Genomic DNA, 19,717 nt, shown 5'->3' with positions numbered 1-19,717 from the left:
GATGTCTGCTGGTATCGCTGATCTAATGGTTCAATAGCAGCAGTTCTAACTGTACAGTGACTTTATTAGCTGCGTGTATGTTCCTGGCCTGTGGCTTGGTGAACTGCAGCCACAAAATCTGCATGACAGCCAGGCAACTAGCACATTCATAGAGAGACGACCTTTCCTTTAAAAGCTGCTATTTCCAGGGCCATAGGGAACTCTGATGACATGTACGGTCAATAGACACAAAGGTCCTCTAGCATAGCTGGTAACAGTATATAACTGCCTTTCTCAAGCAGGGTTGCCCCAGAGGTTGCTGGGAGTTCCTTCAGCAATTTCTCTCAAGTGACCACTGACAATCAATGTAAGAAGGATTCTACCTACTGACCAACAGTGTCATGGGGCTGTTTTGCTAAAGATCGTGTGTGTGTATAATGAGGCCCTTCTGCTGGGGATCACCTGTGTAACTGGGCCCGTCTCCCACTGACCACCAATCTATGGGGGCCCTTCTCCCACTGACCCTTAATCTACAGGGGCCTTTCTCCCACCGATTCCCAATCTCTTCTCCCACTGACCCCCAACCTACAGGGGGTCTCTTCTCCAACTGACCCCCAACCTACGGGGGGTTCCTCTTCTCCCACTGACCCCCAACCTACGAGGGCCCTTCTCCCACTGATTCCCAATCTATGGGGGTCCTTCCACTAACCTTCAACCTATGCGGGTCCTTCCACTGATCCCCAACCTACGAGGGCCCTTCTCCCACTGACCCCCAACCTACGAGGGGCCTTCTCCCACTGATTCCCAATCTATGGGCGTCCTGACCCCCAACCTACGGGGGTCCCTCCACTGACCCCCAACCTATGGGGGTCCTTGCACTGACCCCCAATCTACAGCGGTCCTACTCCCAATTGTACCACTGACCCAGATTCCTTATTTCTTTTATTTCTTCTACCTGAATTTTCTGTTCATGAAGGATATAGTAATGATTATCGGGTAATGTTGGGGATTGTTGACAGTAATGTTGGGGATTGTGCTGTGCTCATAAAGGTGACATACTGTTATGTATGGTTAGTGTGGCTTGGCCAGCCTAGGTGAGTTCATCGCACACAATACTTTTAAGTGAAGTGAATGTCAGCAGATAAGGTGGAGGTCAGCTGTCATGAACTAAGATAGAGTCCAGGCCTGTAGCTCAGTGTACACGCAGGGCGGTTGTGGAGTCTAGGCCTGGAGCTCAGTGTACACACGATAGAATCCATGCTCAGGGTACACACCGGCCCCCTCCTCTGAGCGCACCCCTCACTGGCTGGTCATGTGACTCCTCTGAGCCGCTTTATTCCCCGGCTGGGTTGGCTGCGCTCCAAGTCACTCCCCGCAGTCGGCTGGAGCCAGAGACGCTTATTTGCTGTGTTCCGGAGGCCGGGCTCTCATTCATTAGACAGCCGTCTAGTTTCCCTGGAAACACAAGCTGCCTGGGTAAAGCCGCTCCGTACGCCCGGCCATGGAGAGAGCCGCGCCATGGACGGAGCCGGAGGTCAGAGCTCTGATCAGTATCTGGTCAGAGGAGAGCATCAAGCGGCAGCTGCAGGGCACCCTGAGGAATAAGGGGCTCTTCATGTACATCGCCCTCCGCATGAGGCAGCTGGGCATCTTCCGGGACTGGAAGCAGTGCCGCTCCAAGTACAAGAACCTGAAGTACGAGTACAGAGCGCTGCGGAGTAGTACCCGGGAGCCCGTCCATAAGATCCCCTTCTACGATGAGCTGCACGCCATACTAGGCGCTGAGGGCGCACCGCAGGGGGGCAGCGAGGCCGGCCCGGAGGAGGACACCTGCCCGGAGCAGGCTGCAGAGCCAGGTAACGGGGCACTCAAGCGGCTGTGTCTCCGAGCAGCATAAACAGCTCGGGCTGGAGCCACTTCATTCACTGCTACGAGGACATCTAGTGGCTGCTGGAGGGAACTGCAGCCAGACATATCTCATCATTCATCACTCTGTTCATGCATGTCACTGGGCTTATCAGGGCTCTTAAAGGTGTATTCCACTTGGTGAATAGAAAATAAAAAGAATGGATGTACTCCTATTGCAGAAAGCAAACCTGAGCATTAATTCATTGTTTGCATTGGAGCAACCGCGATCAGTGAATCGTGGATGCCCCTTCCACCGTATGGGTGTAACGGTATGATAGGTAGAGTTGGCGTTTAAGATCTGGATAGAGTAGGGAAGGGTTCAAGTTTATATTCATACCTGGTAAACCCTGAGAAGGCGGGGGAGGGGGGTCTAATCACACCTTTCTAAATGGAGGGTGTGACCACAGTGTTCTTAAATGTGTGAGGGGCTTAAAGTATCGGTCCAGGGTCTACAGTAAAATATTAAAAAAAAAGTACAGTACTGTTTTATAGGCTTCAACAGACCTCCCCTACTAAAGAGAACATGTACATAGGAGCCAAAAATAAAGCATAGGAAAAAAACAAACAAGAACTGTGTTCTGTGTAGATCACACCTGTCATAACACTGTTATTTGCATAGATTATCAGCTGACTGTCAGCGCTCATTGGAGGGACAAACAGGGGAGGGGGCAGGCACACCTGGTTCTGGCTCTAGGGAGGCAGAGCCAGCTGTCAATCAGGCAGCAGGGAGGATCCCGACAATATTGTCAGGATCTTTACCGGCTGCAGAATATGTCTGCGCAGTCAGTATGTAGCCGAGAACATAAGTAAATATACTCCTGTGACCCAAAAGAGAAGTAAAACAAAAATAAAATGGTCTGGCTTTGGTTCTCTTTTAAGTAGGGCTGCGGAAATTAACGATTAATTACCCGATTAATCGTTAAAAATGTTGATTTGATTAAAATTATTTTGATCAATAATGAAAACACTCAACTCTCCGCCGGCTTCCGGGAGTTCCGCCGGAGATCCAGTGACGTCACGGACATCAATGTCACCGGACTCCTTCCCCAAGTGGCTCCGTCGGCTATCGTAGGGAAGGGGGGGGGAGGAGTCCGGTGACTTTGATGTCCGTGACGTCACCGGACTCCTCCCCCCCCCTTCCCTACGATAGCCGACGGAGCCACTTGGGCTGGTGATCTGTCGACACTTATCGAGTTCTGCGACCGCCTAACTTCCGGTTTCGTTACAACTAAGAAGTTTGCCCGACCGGAAGTGCTGGCGCTCTGCACGAGCGCCAGCCAAGGCATTGGCCTATACACATACAGCACAGCAATGAAGTAATAAAATGAACTAGGATCACGCTAATCCAGCACGTTATTATTCTGAGTTGCCCCACTCAAGCGGCGGCCATATTGAGTGGTGCACGTGAGATTAATAACGTGTTGGATTAGTGTGATCCTAGTTCATTTTATTACTTCATTGCTGTGCTGTATGTGTATAGGCCAATGTAGTTGGATCTGTATGTGCGTTATAATGAATCAAAATTAATCGATTAAAAAAAAATTTGATTAATCGAACACGAACATTTTAATCAGTAACAGCCCTACTTTAAGCTCTTGCAATGATTATTGTGAAGGGGGGAGGGGGCAGGATTTCATATTTATTAAAAAAGAAAAGTAAGTAGAATGTTTTTCCTGAATTCTGCAAAGTTAATTTTAGCTTCCAGAGTCCGTAAAATACATTCCACTTACTATTCTTTAGTAATAATATAGTGCTGCCCCCCTTCTTAACAATAGTCATTGCATAAACCAAATCTATACAACCTAAAGGTCTGGTACAGCAGCTGAGGAATCCTAACTGACGTAGCAATCTTTGCTTAGTGGCTTCATATTTGGAACACTCGCCCTATAGCATGTGTTGTCCATTGGTCCATTCATGTCGGATATTACACACAGTGGGGGGATTTATCAAAACTGGAGCAGACAGAATCTGGAGCTGTTGCCCATGGCAACCAATCAGCATCTCTCTTCAGTTTGCTCAGGTAAGATTTGAAAATGAGACATATAAGCTGCTTGGTTGCAGTGCAAATCTGCTCCAGATTTTGTCTGCTCCAGTTTTGATAAATTCCCCCCACAGTGCTCCTCTTCCAGCACTGTGACTGACCATTCCAGCTCTTGTACAGTACTGGGATTGTGCCATTTCCTCTCCCCTCATTCAGTCACAGAACTCCTTGTAGTCTATTAACAGAATTGAGGGGGAGAGCCCCTGTACTGTATGAGACCAATTATGGGGCCGGTGCAGTGCCGGATTTGGTATACTCTTTATTAGACGTTCCTTATTTCAGTTGTGCTTTTTACAAGGAAAAACAAGTGAATGGAGTATTGCTTTATGCCGCTACACAAAGTGTCTGCCTGAGCGTAGGTGGTAGGGTCTGGGCAAAGGGGCCCCGATGGTGTACTGTTTCCATGGCAGGCTGTTTGTTTACTTTGCAGTGGCTACTGATAGCAGGAGTGTGGAAGGCCCAAGATGGTGGCGGTGGCTCTGACGGTAAGAGGGGACAGGTGTGGACCCTGGTGATGAACTGCAGTAGGAGAGAGTACACCTCACATCTTCTCCTGGCTCACTCCTTCCCAGCACTGGCTTCTAGTTGATAGACGAAGGGACGCTGCTGTTCCCTGACAGGCCTGCTGTCCCAGGGAGTTTAATAGATTCAGCAATGCTGACCAAATTCTGACATTGCCTGGTCATTTCCAGCACGTTCCCAGCTCTGCTTATATTTTGCCTTCTTTGGCTCCTCCTTTCCTCGTTATCAACATGCTAATTAAATTGTTCAATAAAATATTACCCTTTTTATTGCATACCTTATTTTACACATGTTATCACTGGGGCTCTGTGCAATGCAGGCATGGCTGCTGGGAGGGGATGGCAAAGTGCTGTACAAAGCTTCCTGATAACATCACAGCATGTGTTTAAAAGCCCGTACTGCCACCGACAACAGCCTTACATCAGCCTTACCTCAGTGGCAGTGAAAAGGTTAAAGGCATAGTCCACCTTTTGCAAAAAATTAATAAAAGAAAAAAAATGTGCATTTAGTAATTTTGTTGTGTTGAAGCCTGCGCAGCATTGCAACCCCCGATCAGTGGCCTATTCCTCCAGTTCCTGTCCATACCAAGGTACAGACTTTCAGTTACAGGACGGGAAGAAGTGTCAAGGAACCAAACGTAGAGGCGCACCGAAATGAAATTTTGAGACCAAAACCGAAAATAAAAAATAGTAAAGCCAAAACTTATTTAAAAAAAAAATATTTTATTTTAATTTTTTTTATACTTTTTTTTAAATATTTTAATTTTTAACTTTACTGCTGGGGGCTCTGGGGAAATATCGGGGGTCTAAACAGACCCCTGATATTTCCTTTTTAGAATAGAAAAAGAGATTAAGAACTCTGTGTCCTCAATCTCTTTTTCTGCACCCCCAGCGCAGAATGAACAGGAATCCTCTATACTGAGTGTTCCTGTTCATTCATAAATTGTGGACATAGTATGAGTTACTATGTCCACAATCATGAATGAACAGGAAGTGATATAGATCACTTCCCATTCATTCCTAACTGGTACATAGTAACTCATACTATGTCCATTTATTTACAACATTCAGCGATTACTGATCACTGAATGTTTGTAGTCGGCTCTCCATCCTGGATCAGCTGTCACAGGAGGCTGAGCAGGCAGTACGGGGAGGAGAGCTTGGTCTCATTTGACAGCTGACTCCTCCCCCTCACCACCGACTCTACCTCCTGTGTCTGCTCCTAGATTGCTCTCTTGATTTGTTACGGGAAGCTGATCAGGGCGGCTCAGTAGGAAAGCTCAGCCTCCTGTGACAGCGCTCACATCGCTCTCCTCCCGCTCGGCTCCTGACCGTTTCTCTCCTCCCTACTGGACGCTGCACTGTCAGAGGCGACACAGAGCAGCGCCCAGCCGGGAGGAGAGAAACTAAGGATACACCACAATTTCGGCCGAAAGTTGCCATTTTCGGGCGGAATGTTTTGGCGGCCAAAATTTCGGTGCATCTCTAACTAAAAGTGTGGTGATGTCACTGCACTTGTACTCCATTTGGAACGGCAAGTCCCTCTGCCGCAGCTGCAGACAGGACTTGTGGTCTCTTCATTCACAGATCCTATGAAAGGATTTGTGAATGGATGCGTGCTCGTGGAGCCATGAACAGGCATGCCAATGTCAAAATATGCCTGGCGGCTGTGGGATTCAGGTAAGGGGGGATGTTTCATGTTACATATTGATGATGAGTGTAGCATGAAACCTGATCAGATAGATTGGTTTACCCTTTAATTTCGTCTTACTTAGTATTGAATAATCAGGCCTCTGAACAATACTTCATATAGCCGCTGCAGTTCTACATTTTTGTACCTATTTCAGGTGAGTTCCGGACAATAAAGACAGATGCCAGGCTATATCTGTTCATCTCCATAGAGGTCTATAGGAGATCAGATGGAAATTTCCTGTATGCCTGCTCTGTAATGGTGCCACTCTGGCATTGTGTTTCATCCCTAGCAGGTCAAAGCATGAGCGAACCTTTATTACATATGGTGTCTGTCCATGTATGTTCAATGTAATAAGTCTGATTTATTAATAGCTATTGATTGAATAGCTGTGTACTCTAAGACTGGAACACACTTATGGAAACTCCTGCCAAAATGAACTGCTCAATTATGAACAAGCCATCGGAGCAAAATTGGTGAATCAAAACTTGGCTCAAGCCTGTCCCCAGATAGCCAGGTATTCCCCAGTAGGATGTAGCCATCTTCTCCTTACACAGTATAGAGAAGGTGAAGCCAGACTGTAAGTCACAATTCATAGGTCAAAGACATCTTAATCCTTCCTGTCTGTGTCAGCATCTAGAACAGAGGGGTCAAACTCAATTTAATTGCGGGCCGCTTCAGCATTATGGTTGCCCTCAAAGGCCCAGTTGTATCTGTTAGACTATATAAATGTATCTACTCTATATCATATTAAATAATTTCCTCTGCATTTATTATTACTGGTTTTAGTGATAACCTAATAACTAGCTCTGAAAGTAGAAGTCTAGGAGAAATAATTGCAATGAGTGTAATAGTGCAGACTCTCAGGTGGCTGTGCGGACTCTCAGGTGGGCTATGCTAAGCTGGGTTTATTGGGGGAAGTGGAGGTCCTATGGTGGGCTGTGCGGACTCTCAGGTGGGTTATGCTCGGTTTATAGTGGGCTGTGCGGGTCCTATGGTGGGCTGTGCGGACTCAGGTGGGCTATGCAGGGTCTATGGTGGGCTGTGTGGGGGGGGCTGTGCGGGACACTTAGCTGGGTTGTGCGGGGTCTATGCTGGGCTGTGCGGTCTCACCAAGGGTTCCGGATGGTCTCAGCGGGTGCACACTGCATGGATCCACAGATTGGAGGAGATTTGCTGCTGTAAACAGGCACTGCGATTCACAGGACAGGTGCCGGGACCTTCCTGGGGACCTCGTCAGCCTTCCTGTGAAGCCTGGCACCTGTTTACAGTGCTGACTTTGGTTTAAAAATTTCAATTGCCGGTCTCGATGCAACCCTAATCCGCATATCTAAATCCTCCTCTTTGCTGAGATAAGGAGGGGGTGGAGACAAGGGGGGTGCCACAGCTGCAGGAGAGGTGCGAGGGCCACATGAAATGGCCTGGCGGGCTAGTTTTGGCCTGCGGGCCTTGTGTTTGACACGTGACCTAGAGGGATTGGATAGGCATGGAGATGAGATCTTAGCTGTAGACTTTTAAAACAAATTGAAAATCAGCATATCAGTAACAATCTCTGGAATTCATAGAGTGTTGTAGACACTCATAAGAAGACTGTGCATATGAAAACTGAGTGACGTACACACTCATAAGAAAACAAATTTTGCAGCCACTTTCCTGTACCCGTCAGAAACATGGACATGAATTTGTCTCATGGAGGCATGTGGGAGACGGCACTGAGGCCAGACTGTCATTATTGGACACTCCATCCTTAGTGCCTGTTCAGCCCCTGGACCACACAGCGCTTTTGGTTGCTAGGACTCCATCGGCTGCATGGCATCATTGGTTGATAGGACCCCGTCGGCTGCATGGCATCATTGGTTGATAGGACCCCATCGGGTGCATATCATCATTGGTTGATAGGACCCCATCGGGTGCATATCATCACTGGTTGCTAGGACCCCATCGGGTGCATGTCATCATTGGTTGCTAGGACCCCATCAGGTGTGTTTCATCATTGGTTGCTAGGACCCCATCGGGTGCATATCATCATTGGTTGCTAGGACCCCATCGGGTGCATGGCATCATTGGTTGATAGGACCCCATTGGCTGCACGGCATCATTGTTTGATAGGACCCCATCGGCTGCAAAGCATCATTGGTTGCTTGGATGCTGTCAGCTGCATAGTGCCACTGGTGGCTAGGACACTGGCTGTAGCGAATGAATGGTAGTGCTTGTAAAATGCACATATGTGAAGTTTCTCCCCTGGAAAACACAATGAAAGCAAATGCTAAAACATACAACACATACGCTGCAAGGCATTAAAATGGCATATAAATGCATATTAAACAATTTGACTTATTGCTTACTGTATGTTTTTGATGAAGGGAATAATTACAAAAACAAGGGGGGACCTTGCAATCATTTAAGCACAAAGCTTAGCTTTAGTAATTATTACTTTAAATGTAAACTTGTGTCATCTTGAAAAATGAGAAGTTGGCCCCTGGACTGCACAGTCAGTCCTGCCAGGTGCTTGCATGCATCATTGGTGTATTTTCAGAAAGATCAATGAAATAATACCCATCTCATCTGGTGGTACATTTACCATCCTCGGCCCTATAACTCTCAGAGCTCATATTTTTTTTTTTTTTGTATGGAATTTGTTGTGTGGTTTTATGGAGCCATTACCCATGGAGTGTACAATGTAAATCCTCTGCCACAATCATACTTTAGCATTCAGAATACACTTAGGCCCCTTGATGGTAGAAGGCCGTCAGCTGATCAGTATTTTATGAGGCGTAAGAAAGGAAAGCAGACTAGAGAGAGAAAAGCCACGCAAAGACAGAAATAACACATACACGTCACTTCATTGTTTCTATGGCTCTGATTAGAATCTGTATCACAACCACAATGATTTTTCCCAGAATTCCTACAAATTTCCCTACTTCACCTATTTCTAGACAGTCAAGCTTTGAAAGGGAACCTGTTACAGAATGAAGAGAATCTCTCAAAAGCCTCATATGGCTGTTTGTCCGACATACCACTTTCCAGAAAGATGGCATCGGTGACCATTAGGGGCCCGTTAACACCACACACAGTGTGGCAAGCTCACTTTGTTGTGAGGCGGGAAGGGCCGCACGGGAATGCGTGGCACCTCAATGCCTGCGTTCCAGTCTGGTCAGAATAAAATAGTGCTTGCACCATTTTTTCTGACCAGACCAGACCACAGGCATTGATGTGCCTTGCGTTCCCGTGCGGCTGATCGCATTTTAGCTGGTGGGAGTGGCTACAGTGCCATTCACTTCAATGGACCGCCACGCCCCCTCCCGCCCCACAACAAAGTGAACCGGCCGCAATGCGATCCAGTGCGTTACGCCCAGAATCGGCCAGAACGCGCTGTGTCTGGTGTGAACAGGCCCTAAAGTATAGCTAAATGTATTTTTAAGGCTGAGAACATTTGTAGCAAGTACAGAAAGTAGCTGTTGATCCAGAAAAGCAATGTCCTGGAAGCTAAAATGATTCTGTTCACTACTAATCCCTTCACCTAATATGCAATGGATGATGTGTGGAAAGTCATGCAGTGGTGACAACTAGGGATGCACCGATACCGATACTAGTATCGATATCGGTGCCGACACCGAGTATTTGGGTGAGTACTCGTACTCGCCCAAATGCTCAGATAGCTAGCACGAGTACTTCCTGTATCAGGAAGCCGGGCAGCGAATCATTACACGCTGCCTGGTTTCCTGATTGGCCAGGAAACGGCTCCATGCTCTCTCATCACTTGTGACGAGAGAGCATGGAGCCGACTTCCCGGTCAATCAGGAAGCCGGGTAGCGTGCAATGACGCGCTGCCCGGCTTCCCGATTGGTGAGGAAGCTAGCAAATCCGGGCGCCGTGTAATGACGCAGCACCCGGCATTCTGATTGGCCTGGAAGCCGGCGTCATGCTCCCTCGTCATCTCATGAATCATAATATTAAGAAAGTGACCTTAAAGCATTAGTTTGTATTGCTTTAGAAAAAATGTGATCTGTCCCTTTAAGAAAAAGTATCGGTAATTGGTATCTGCGAGTACTTGATCAAAAGTATCGGTACTTGTACTCGGTCTTAAAAAAGTGGTATCGGTGCATCCCTAGTGACAACCATGGGTCCCTCCATATACATAAACTGGAGGAATGAGCCCAGCCACCCAGGGTCAAGATGTGCGATATTCGCAGGATTAACAGAGGTCACTAAAGTTAATTTTAAAAAAAACGAGGGTTAACCCGTTAAAAGATAACGGGTTAGTAGCGGGCAACTTAAGGATCCGGGCACGTCAACCGATTGTAGAAAATATATAATTTTATTGAAAAAAAACCACACGCTATTGCACATTAGATTCACCAACTACCATTAAAAACATTGTGAAACACATACAGTCATGATTGATATGTGGATCGATCCTCATTGGTTTTAACATTAACCTTGTATCCCCACCATGGGGGGAGGAGGGGGAAAGGAAAGGGGATAACCGATATAGCTATTGCTTCGGTTCCCTTTGCACACATATATTCAGTTTTGTGAGTTATATTGATCAGGGGGAAGGAAACCCAAACTGGGCGATTTAAAAAATGTTTTCCCTTCTATAGATGTCTTTGTTCGTAGAGTTATTATTCCTATTTTAACTCCCAGGTTATTTCATCTTTTGTTATCTTTTGTTTTTCCGTTTGTTGAAAATTCCACTTTCTCCATTTTTTGGTAGTAGGTACCACTGATTTAAATATAACCGTGTGTGCTATTATCTCCTTTCTCCTCGTCTGTACCGCATTACTCTAATTAGAGTGGTGGGGTGTATCAAGTCCTTTTATTTTGGGTGAAGGGACGCTTTTCTCACGGACAGACTATCACTGGGTCATCATTAGAAAACCAAACCAAATTTTAAATCGCCCAGTTTGGGTTTCCTTCCCCCTGATCAATATAACTCACAAAAGTGAATATATGTGTGCAATGGGAAAAGAAAGGGAACCAAAGAAATAGCTATATCGGTTATCCCCTTTCCTTTCCCCCTCCCCCCTCCTCCCCCCATGGTGGGGATACAAGGTTAATGTTAAAACCAATGAGGATCGATCCACATATCAATCATGACTGTATGTGTTTCACAATGTTTTTAATGGTAGTTGGTGAATCTAATGTGCAATAGCGTGTGGTTTTTTTCAATAAAATTATATATTTTCTACAATCTGTTGACGTGCCCGGATCCTTAAGTTGCCCGCTACTAACCCGTTATCTTTTAACGGGTTAACCCTCGTTTTTTTTTTTACTAGTTCAACTGGGTCACGGATCGGACGTTACAAGCAATTATGGATAAACCTAATTAAGGCAGATATAGTCAGTCGGATCTCCAGGAAGGAACACAACCCCTTTTCTCCACTAAAGTTAATAACTCTGAAAAAGGAAACAAATGCAGCCGCCTCATGTAAGGACCGCTGTAAGATTCTGTATGTAAGACACTTCATTGTGGGTATAGATGTGCTTTAGTAGCACCCTCATTGGCCAGGAAAATGGCAGTTGGTGGAGCCTGGCCTTAGTCAAGGGTAGTTATGTGGGTGTTATATATGTGGGTGTTACTGAGGGTGGTCTACATGCAAATGCAGGCTGCCTAGGAACTCCTGCTCCTCCAGACTACTGCTTGCACCAGGGCAGAGGGCTTGTGATAGCAGGACTGAGGCAGGGTGCTGATGTTTTCAGGCAGTTATTTACAGCACTCTGCTGGCCCCTCCCACCTGCATGATCTGCCTGCATTGCATAGAGAAGCAGAGAGACCCCATAATGACATTACTGGGTCTAAAATAAGGTATGTAATAAAAACACAGGTTTTATTTTTACATTATTTAATCCTCATTGGCATATTGATAAGGGGTAAAGGGAGAACCAGGGAAGGCAAAAAATAAGCAGATTCCATTTCAGTTTTAACTTCATAGCCCAGGAGCAAGTAGACAGCTTTCACTTGAGGCGTCTCACACCGGTATTTTGCTTTCTAAACCCTTGTCCTCTATACTGTATATGGCCAGTAAGTGTCTTGCTTCTTTGCTCACCATATATATTGTTACACCCAGATACGCATACTTTGGTTTTACTGAATTTCTAGCTACCCGTAACTCTCCTGCTTTCTGCTGAACATTTCTAATAAATGATTTTTACAAGAAAAGTGAATTGTAATCGGTCAGACTTTGATAAATGTGTTTCATTCTCATTGCTGCCCCTTTACATAGCCAACAATGGCATATACAGTGTATCTTCTTTCAGACCATTTGATGATGAATGATGCCTTTCTTCACCAGTAAAAGGGGTTTTTGTTTTTTTGTTTGTTTCAGGGCATTCTTTTGTTTTCTTATCTCCTGTGAGAAGCCTTTTGTAATAAAACTGCTAGTACAATAGAATTGTTTTGTTTTTTAAATATTAGTTTGCTACTTCCTCTGCAATTTCTTTATGAAACAAAAATAATTCTCTAATAACATAATGGTGCTTTCTATAAACTAGGAAAAGCGTGCCATAGGCAAGGTTGGGGATATTACAAACAATGCTGAAGAAGTGATTTATATACAGACGTGTCACTAAAACGTAGAAGCAATGTGTATCATTTTGTGGTGAATGAGGAAATGAACATCATCTATTCACAGGAGAGGATTGCTACAGAGTATGACAACAGGCAGAGCGTATGGAAAAAGATTGCCGAAATACACTGCCTGTCCAAAAAAAGGTCACCAGCTGGATTTCGGGTAGTGTTATGATTTGGGGTTGCTTCAGTTGGTCAGGTCTAGGTTCAGCAACATAATATAATGTGCCCAAAAAATGAGGACAGCTGCCTACCTGAATATACGGAATGACCAGGTTCTAATATGAATGGATTCTTTCTTCTCTGATGGCACATTGGGCATATTCCTAGATGACAATGCCAGGATTCACTGGGCTCAAATTGTCAAAGCGTGGATCAGGGAGCATGAGACATCATTTTCACGCATGGATTGGCCACCACAGAGTCCACATCTTAACCCCATTGAGTATCTTTGGGATGTGCTGTAGAAGATTTTACAGTCGCCCAACTCTCCCATCATCTCTACAAGATCTTGGTGAACAATGTATGCAACTCTGGATGGAAATAAATCTTGTGGCATTGCATAAGTTTATCAAAGCAATGCCATGGTAAACTCCTGCCAAAATTAAAGCTAAAGGTGGTCCAACAAAATGTGTTGTATTTTTTTTTTGGCCAGGCAGTGTATATGACAATGGGCTGTATGTGCAGGAGAGCAGTGCAGAGCGTATGACAGTGCCTAGTATGTGCAGGTAGGAGTGCTGGGAAGTATAATAAGGGGCTATATGTTCAAAAGATCAGTGCAGAGGGTGGGCAGTAAGGGAGTGCTGAAGCATATGATACAATTTGTTGGGGATGGGCACCAGTGATAAAAGAATGTAATAAAAATGCATATCTTCCAGTTTTCCTTAATGACAACCTTAACCAAAGATCCATTCCCTTATACCTGTTCTGACTAGAGATGCAGCGAACGATTATTTTCAAAATCGATTAGTTAGCCGATTATTCGGTTTGATTAATCGTTTAGTCGGGATAAAAAAAATGGCTCCAGTGATGGGACTACTAGTTTGTATTGAGATTGTAGTCCATTATGGGAGCAAGCTTGGAGCGGTGGAAGTAGAAAAAAAAGTGTGGTGGTGTGCAATATAGTGAAATGGAAAGTGTAAAATTATACAGCATTCAATGCATAATGGCACCATCTATAGAAGAGTACAAATCCCAGCAATAGTACATTATACAGCGCAATGCAGAATACCACCAGCTATAGAGGAATACAACAAATCCCAGCAATATTATACATACAGTGTACAATGTATTGCTGGGATTTGTATTTTTCTGTGTAATATATAACACAATATACCATCAGCTATAGAGGACTACAAATCCCACTATCCCAGCAATACATTATAGAGCACCATGTTTGGGAAAGTCAGGCGTATCTGAGCAGTCTTCCAGCAACTTGCTTCTGAGACCGGGCCTGTCTGTCGGCGGCTGTCATCCCCCCACGCCTGCTCCTCCTTACTTCTTCTTCTCCCCGCGGAGAGGTGCAGCGTGTGGATGCGAGCGGGTCTGGCAGTGGCAAGCATGAGGCAGGGAGGAGGTGCGGCGCGCTGCGTGTGTGGAGCCGTGAACAGGGCCAACTAATCGAAAGCCGATTAATCGATGATTGAAAATGTGGACAACTTTTTCAATCATCGATTTATAATCAACTTAGTCGATTAGTTGTTGTAGCCCTAGTTCTGACTGAAAATATAGAGCTACCCTGCCCTACTACACTTACTTACACGGAACAGGTCATGTAGTGTTGTTGCTGTCGTGCTGCAAGCTGGAACATTGTTACAGATGAATTTCTGTATGTCTGCCTACCAGGCAATGGTGGACTGGACTCCACTCCTTTCTAGTAGCACACCACAAAATATGCTGTAGGTGTCTGCCTGGGACTTCCAGATAATAAGCAAGACCTGTTTCTAAAATGGGACATGTTGATGGAGACGGTGAAACAGCATGGTCCTTGCATGGAGACTTTTAAGTGATCTAACATTTAGGGAGAGACCTGTTTGTAGGGCTAACTATGGAGTGCTTATTCAGTTTGCTAGTAGTGAGTAATCTAGTTCACATGATTGTAGGGGAGTCTTTTCCACTGCTGAAGGTTATGGAGCTATGAACCTTTAATGGTAGTTCCAGGGTTTAATTATATGCATACCTTGGCCTCCACTCCCTGCTGTAGTATAGGGGATCCTAAATGTGGTTGTAGTTATCAAGCTGCTCTTCTTGTTTGTTCAGAATGATTGTGTGCTAATACTGTATAGAGAGATGTTATATGGAAGTCAGAACATTACTATTAAGTAATTTACAGTGGTTTCTGGTACCAGTGAGAATATTAAAGGGGAATGTTACCTTCCAAACTTTTTTATTTTAACATGTAAATTTTTGCATTTGTAGATTATACATAAAGACAACCTAAAAATCATTAAAAACATAGTCAACTAAGACAAACTGAACTTCCAACAGCTGTCCAAAAGAACATTCGCTCGCTCACTCACTCGTTGCTCTCCACCACCAGCCACCAATATAGGGAGTGGGGTATTGCAAAAGGGGAAAAGCTAATAATAGTTACTGAACTGTAAGAAGGGACACAGCAATATAATGAGCCTCATAAACAACCAAATTAAGTGGAAGTAGATCCAGTGGGGATAGGATGCCCGGTGGGGTCTTGTATCGTATCATATCTATCCATGGTCTCCAGGGTATGCAAAGTTTTTGAGGACTGGTTCTACATGTTATATATAATTTTAAATTTAGGTAGCAAGTCGTTTATAATTCCAATCATTTGTCTGTTGTGGGCTGGAGTGGGACTTCCATTGTAGAATAATGACCTTCCTGGCATAGAACATGTCAAATGGATCATGGTTTTGTTGAAGGTAGAAGATATATATAATAGGCACATATAAAATTAATCCCCTCTGACATATCTCAAGTGTATTGGAACCTAATAACCCAAACGTGAAGACTAGAAGACCTTGCAGTTGAGTCCAATATGCAATAATATGCGAGCATGTCCAAAAATGATGGAAAATATAATCTGGAGACTCGCAGCACCATAGACAAGCTGAATTGGAAAGAAGGCCCATGCGGTGTAGTTTCACTGGCATTTAGTAAAAATGATGTATAAGTTTATCATGTTTTTAACACTCACCGCACTTCTGCCAGCAGCCATTTGTTGTATTCCATTCACTTGCTGGAACTCCCAATGTCCCCCTGGCTGTGAGGCGCAGCGAGATCCCACACCGGCGCACTCAGCTCAGCAACCATTTTGTCATAGTATTGACAACATAAGCGTCTCCAGATGAAGTGTCAGAATCTGTGTCTTTGTTGATGATGTTGGCACGGTCAGATGGGCGGAAAATCCTCGCAATTAAAAAATAAATAAATAAAAAATATCCGAAGACTCCTAAGAGATATAACGCTGATTTCTTAGGAGTCCATTGGCAACCTACCCTATGTTCTTGCCTAGGCAAGAAAAAGTGGGTAGGATTATTCTCCTGATATAGTATTTAGAAATGCTATCCTGTAGGGTTACAGGAGGAACTGCTGAAAGGGTAAGGGCTCCAGGAATCTCTCCAGATCACACTTAGAGGATCACTGTGTTCTCATACCGCTGGGAGTACAGTTAGGAAAATGCGTCTTTGATTTGTTAATTTGCAAGAGGTCTGTTACGATGGTACCTCTGGAATTCTCAGTCTTAGCGATGGAGGATGTTGGGGTGTCCAGGAAGGCCAGAGTCCTGCCATTTTGCCCCATAATCTTATGTTTTGCATATTGGTATAGAAGGTTTTTAGCTATCCAAAGTGTAGTAAGAGCCGGCTTGCTCATAGACCGGTCCCTGGAGCCTTTCTCCCCCTCCTCTGCAGCATTCTAAGGGTCCCTGAGTCATCACATTCTATATAAACTGTATACAACGTGAGGACGTCGAGGGACAAGCCATCGCTGCCGCAGAGGAGACAGGCAGGAGGGAGCAGCCGGCTCGGAAGATCGGGTGACTATAACTTTATTATTTTTTGCCCTAGGCAAAAATTAGCACTTACACTTGCAGTGTGGGGGTAGCCCCACTGCAAGGGTTAATAAAACCTTTACCCGGAGTTGTCCTTTAAGTAACACTTATAGGTCCTGTCCCTTCCCAGCCTGGAATTGGACAATGAAAAGAGAAACCGGGTTCATTTTTTCTGTCACTCTGCCTTCTCCTTCCAGCATGTCCTTGTCAGTACAACTGATTGATTCCCTGTGTTGATTCTCTCTGTCTAAGCTCGACTGTACAGTGTATAAGTCACATTTGTGTGTTTACACTGCTGTTCACATAAAAAAAATACAGCATTCATTTGTCTTTTTAAATCTACCTGGATTTCCATTGTGAAATTACACCAATGATTGCAAAAAAAGAGCATGAACTCGTGTCAAGTGGCACTTTTATACTCTTGATTAGAGGCACTGTGGATTTTCTTTTTGTATTACTAATGAAATGTGTCTTTGGAAAACCACAAAAATTTCAGTGTATAGAAATGTACCTGACGCTCATAAAATCTAACCGTCTTAAATATAAAGGTAGATTAAAGTAGTCACTCACACTCCATGATATTAAAGTCAATGCTGTTTATTGACTGAGATAACACACATCTCCTTAGCGACGTTTGAGACCATGCGGTCCCGTCCTCAGGCAAACTCTCTGTTTGCCTGAGGACGGGACTGCATGGTCTCGAAACGTTTGCCCGTCCTGAGGCAAACAGAGTTTGCCTGAGGACGGGACCGCATGGTCTCAAACGTCGCTAAGGAGATGTGTGTTATCTCAGTCAATAAACAGCATTGACTTTAATATCATGGAGTGCGAGTGACTACTTTAATCTATCTACATTTCACGGAGGCATCCGTTGTCACCACCGCACCCACCCAGTTGGATTTGGGTTTTTGTCCGGTCAGGAGTGCGATGGGACAGGAGGATTACGTTTTAAATATAAAGGTGTGAATTAGTATCCGGAGTCTTTTCCTGGGTTTTCATTACAAATACAGTACAGCACAAAATGTCATGGTATATTTTTCTAGACCCTTTTTTTAAGCCAAATGTTGATTTTTTGCTCCCCCTGCCAGATCTGCAGAGTCCTGGAGGAGGTACCAGTGATCTTCTACTTGTACCGGCTGTTCATAATGAGGGAGGAAAGCATTGGTCGGCTAGGGAGACACTGGCACTCATAAACATCTGGTCTGACAAGAGTATAAAGGGACAGCTGAAAGGAACCGTCAGGAACCAGAAGATATTTGAGCACATTGCAGGTCTTCTCCAGCAATCAGGGATAGACAGAGACTGGAGGCAGTGCCGGACTAAGTATAAAAATCTAAAGCATGAGTATGCTGTGGTGAAGAAGGCTCATGATTCTGGAAACCGATGGAAGACCATGAAATATTTCAAAGAACTGGATGCTATTCTATCAGGCAAGCCGTCTGGGTACAGAAAGATTAACAATGATAAACCATCATCCGTGCCGTGCCCGAGACCTGTTCCTGCTACTGTTGCTGCTGACTGTCTGTCAGGTGAGTCGAAGATGTAATTTTATAATGAAAGTGATGGCCTCTGTCATATCACATCTGTCAATGTCTTATCCAGTCGGCAACTGAATTTTTCTCTTCATGAGACGTTATTTTGTTGTATATAATGCAAAGCAGTGACAAGTTAACAGAAAACATCTCTTACACTTCGCTTACAGTAAACTGAAATCCAATTTGCCTTGGGGTTGCTACACTTTGCACGTTGTATTGTAGCGCAGTCAATATAGTATAATGGCCATAAACCTTGTCAGAGTATACAAGCAAAAATCACTTCAAGCAGTAGAAAAGATGAACATTATGCTACAATATATGTTGTGAGTAATGAACCTTTTTTATTAATAATTAATTCCACCTTTGTTTGCGGAGTGAAAAGTGAATATAGCCATTTCAGAGCCCATTCACACCAGGGCGGCTGCGGATCAGCGTGGTTTCCACGCAGATTTCAAAAGGGAGGTTTTGGGAGTTTTTAATTGCGTTTCATTGCTGAAACGCAATAAAAAATGCCCAAAACCACGCTGATCCATTGAAAGCTGTATGGAAACCGCACTGATCAACACGGCAAAAAAGGGTTAGGGAGCAGTTAGGGCGGGGGGCAGTTCGGATCACGCTGAGCCGCGCGGTTGCAGTGTAAAAGTACATGCCAGTTAAAAATTGAAAGTGAAGCATTGACATGAACACAGGGCGCATAAACTTCAAGCTGAGTAGTTCTGTTTGTCATCAAGCCATTGCTGTAGTGCACCAGTCTGCCCCACTTCTTTTGCATGTTGTCTGGTGATCCTGGAACACACCTGCTGGTGATGCTGAAACACTTTCCTTGCTGCCTTCTGTACATGTAAATGGTGATTGAAGTGCTTCTATTGATTCTGTAGGGAGCTTATTTCCCTCCACTCACCCAGATTATAACCTTCAGACTGGCTACTACATTGATGCACATAGCTAACTGGCTTGCCCTACGTTTACTGATGGGTCTGCAGTTAGCAGTAGTCAGGAAAACCTTGACCATACTGGAATGTACCATGCCTATCCCAGATTATCCAGAAATGTCATGTACCACTGTCACTAGTTTACACAAAATGTTATGGTTTTTTTGGGTGGGTTTGTATTTTCCTTTTACTCGAACACTAGCCATAATTGTTAACTTTGTTAAAGGAAGGATATGGTTTGATACTGAATAATATTTCCTGCTTCCTCTCCTCTGTTTATAATTATATCTCCAGTGGTCAGAGAGTGAAGGAGGCTGGGTATGGAGGGGCTTAGTGGTGAATGGCTAGAAAGGAGAATGGGAATGTATGAAAGTGAAAGATTATTATAGAGGGCAGGAGAGCGGGTATATATGGAATGAAGGGAAAATGTCCAGTGAGAGCGGGAATGGATGTATGTAAAAGAACATCCAGAGAGGAGAGCAGGCATTGATGAAAGTGTGTGGGGGGGGGGGG

General features: G+C 44.6%; 1 protein-coding gene across 1 annotated transcript in view; it reads left to right on the top strand.

The window, feature by feature from the left end:
- Nucleotides 1-1,288: 1,288 nt before the first annotated feature.
- Nucleotides 1,289-19,717, top strand: part of LOC108794750 — a 30,143-nt gene continuing 11,714 nt past the window's right edge. The window contains exons 1-3 of the mRNA XM_018565843.1: nt 1,289-1,448; nt 1,480-1,835; nt 17,826-18,266. Of these exons, the coding sequence (XP_018421345.1) occupies nt 1,481-1,835; nt 17,826-18,266 (796 nt within the window). The 5' untranslated portion in view covers nt 1,289-1,448; nt 1,480. The remainder of the gene's footprint in view (nt 1,449-1,479; nt 1,836-17,825; nt 18,267-19,717) is intronic.

Source organism: Nanorana parkeri, unplaced genomic scaffold (genome assembly GCF_000935625.1).
Source record: "Nanorana parkeri isolate BGI_ZX_2015 unplaced genomic scaffold, ASM93562v1 scaffold892, whole genome shotgun sequence".
Classification (NCBI taxonomy): domain Eukaryota; kingdom Metazoa; phylum Chordata; class Amphibia; order Anura; family Dicroglossidae; genus Nanorana; species Nanorana parkeri.
The sequence above is the reverse complement of the archived record's forward strand: the minus strand, read 5'-3'. Positions and strand labels throughout refer to the sequence as shown.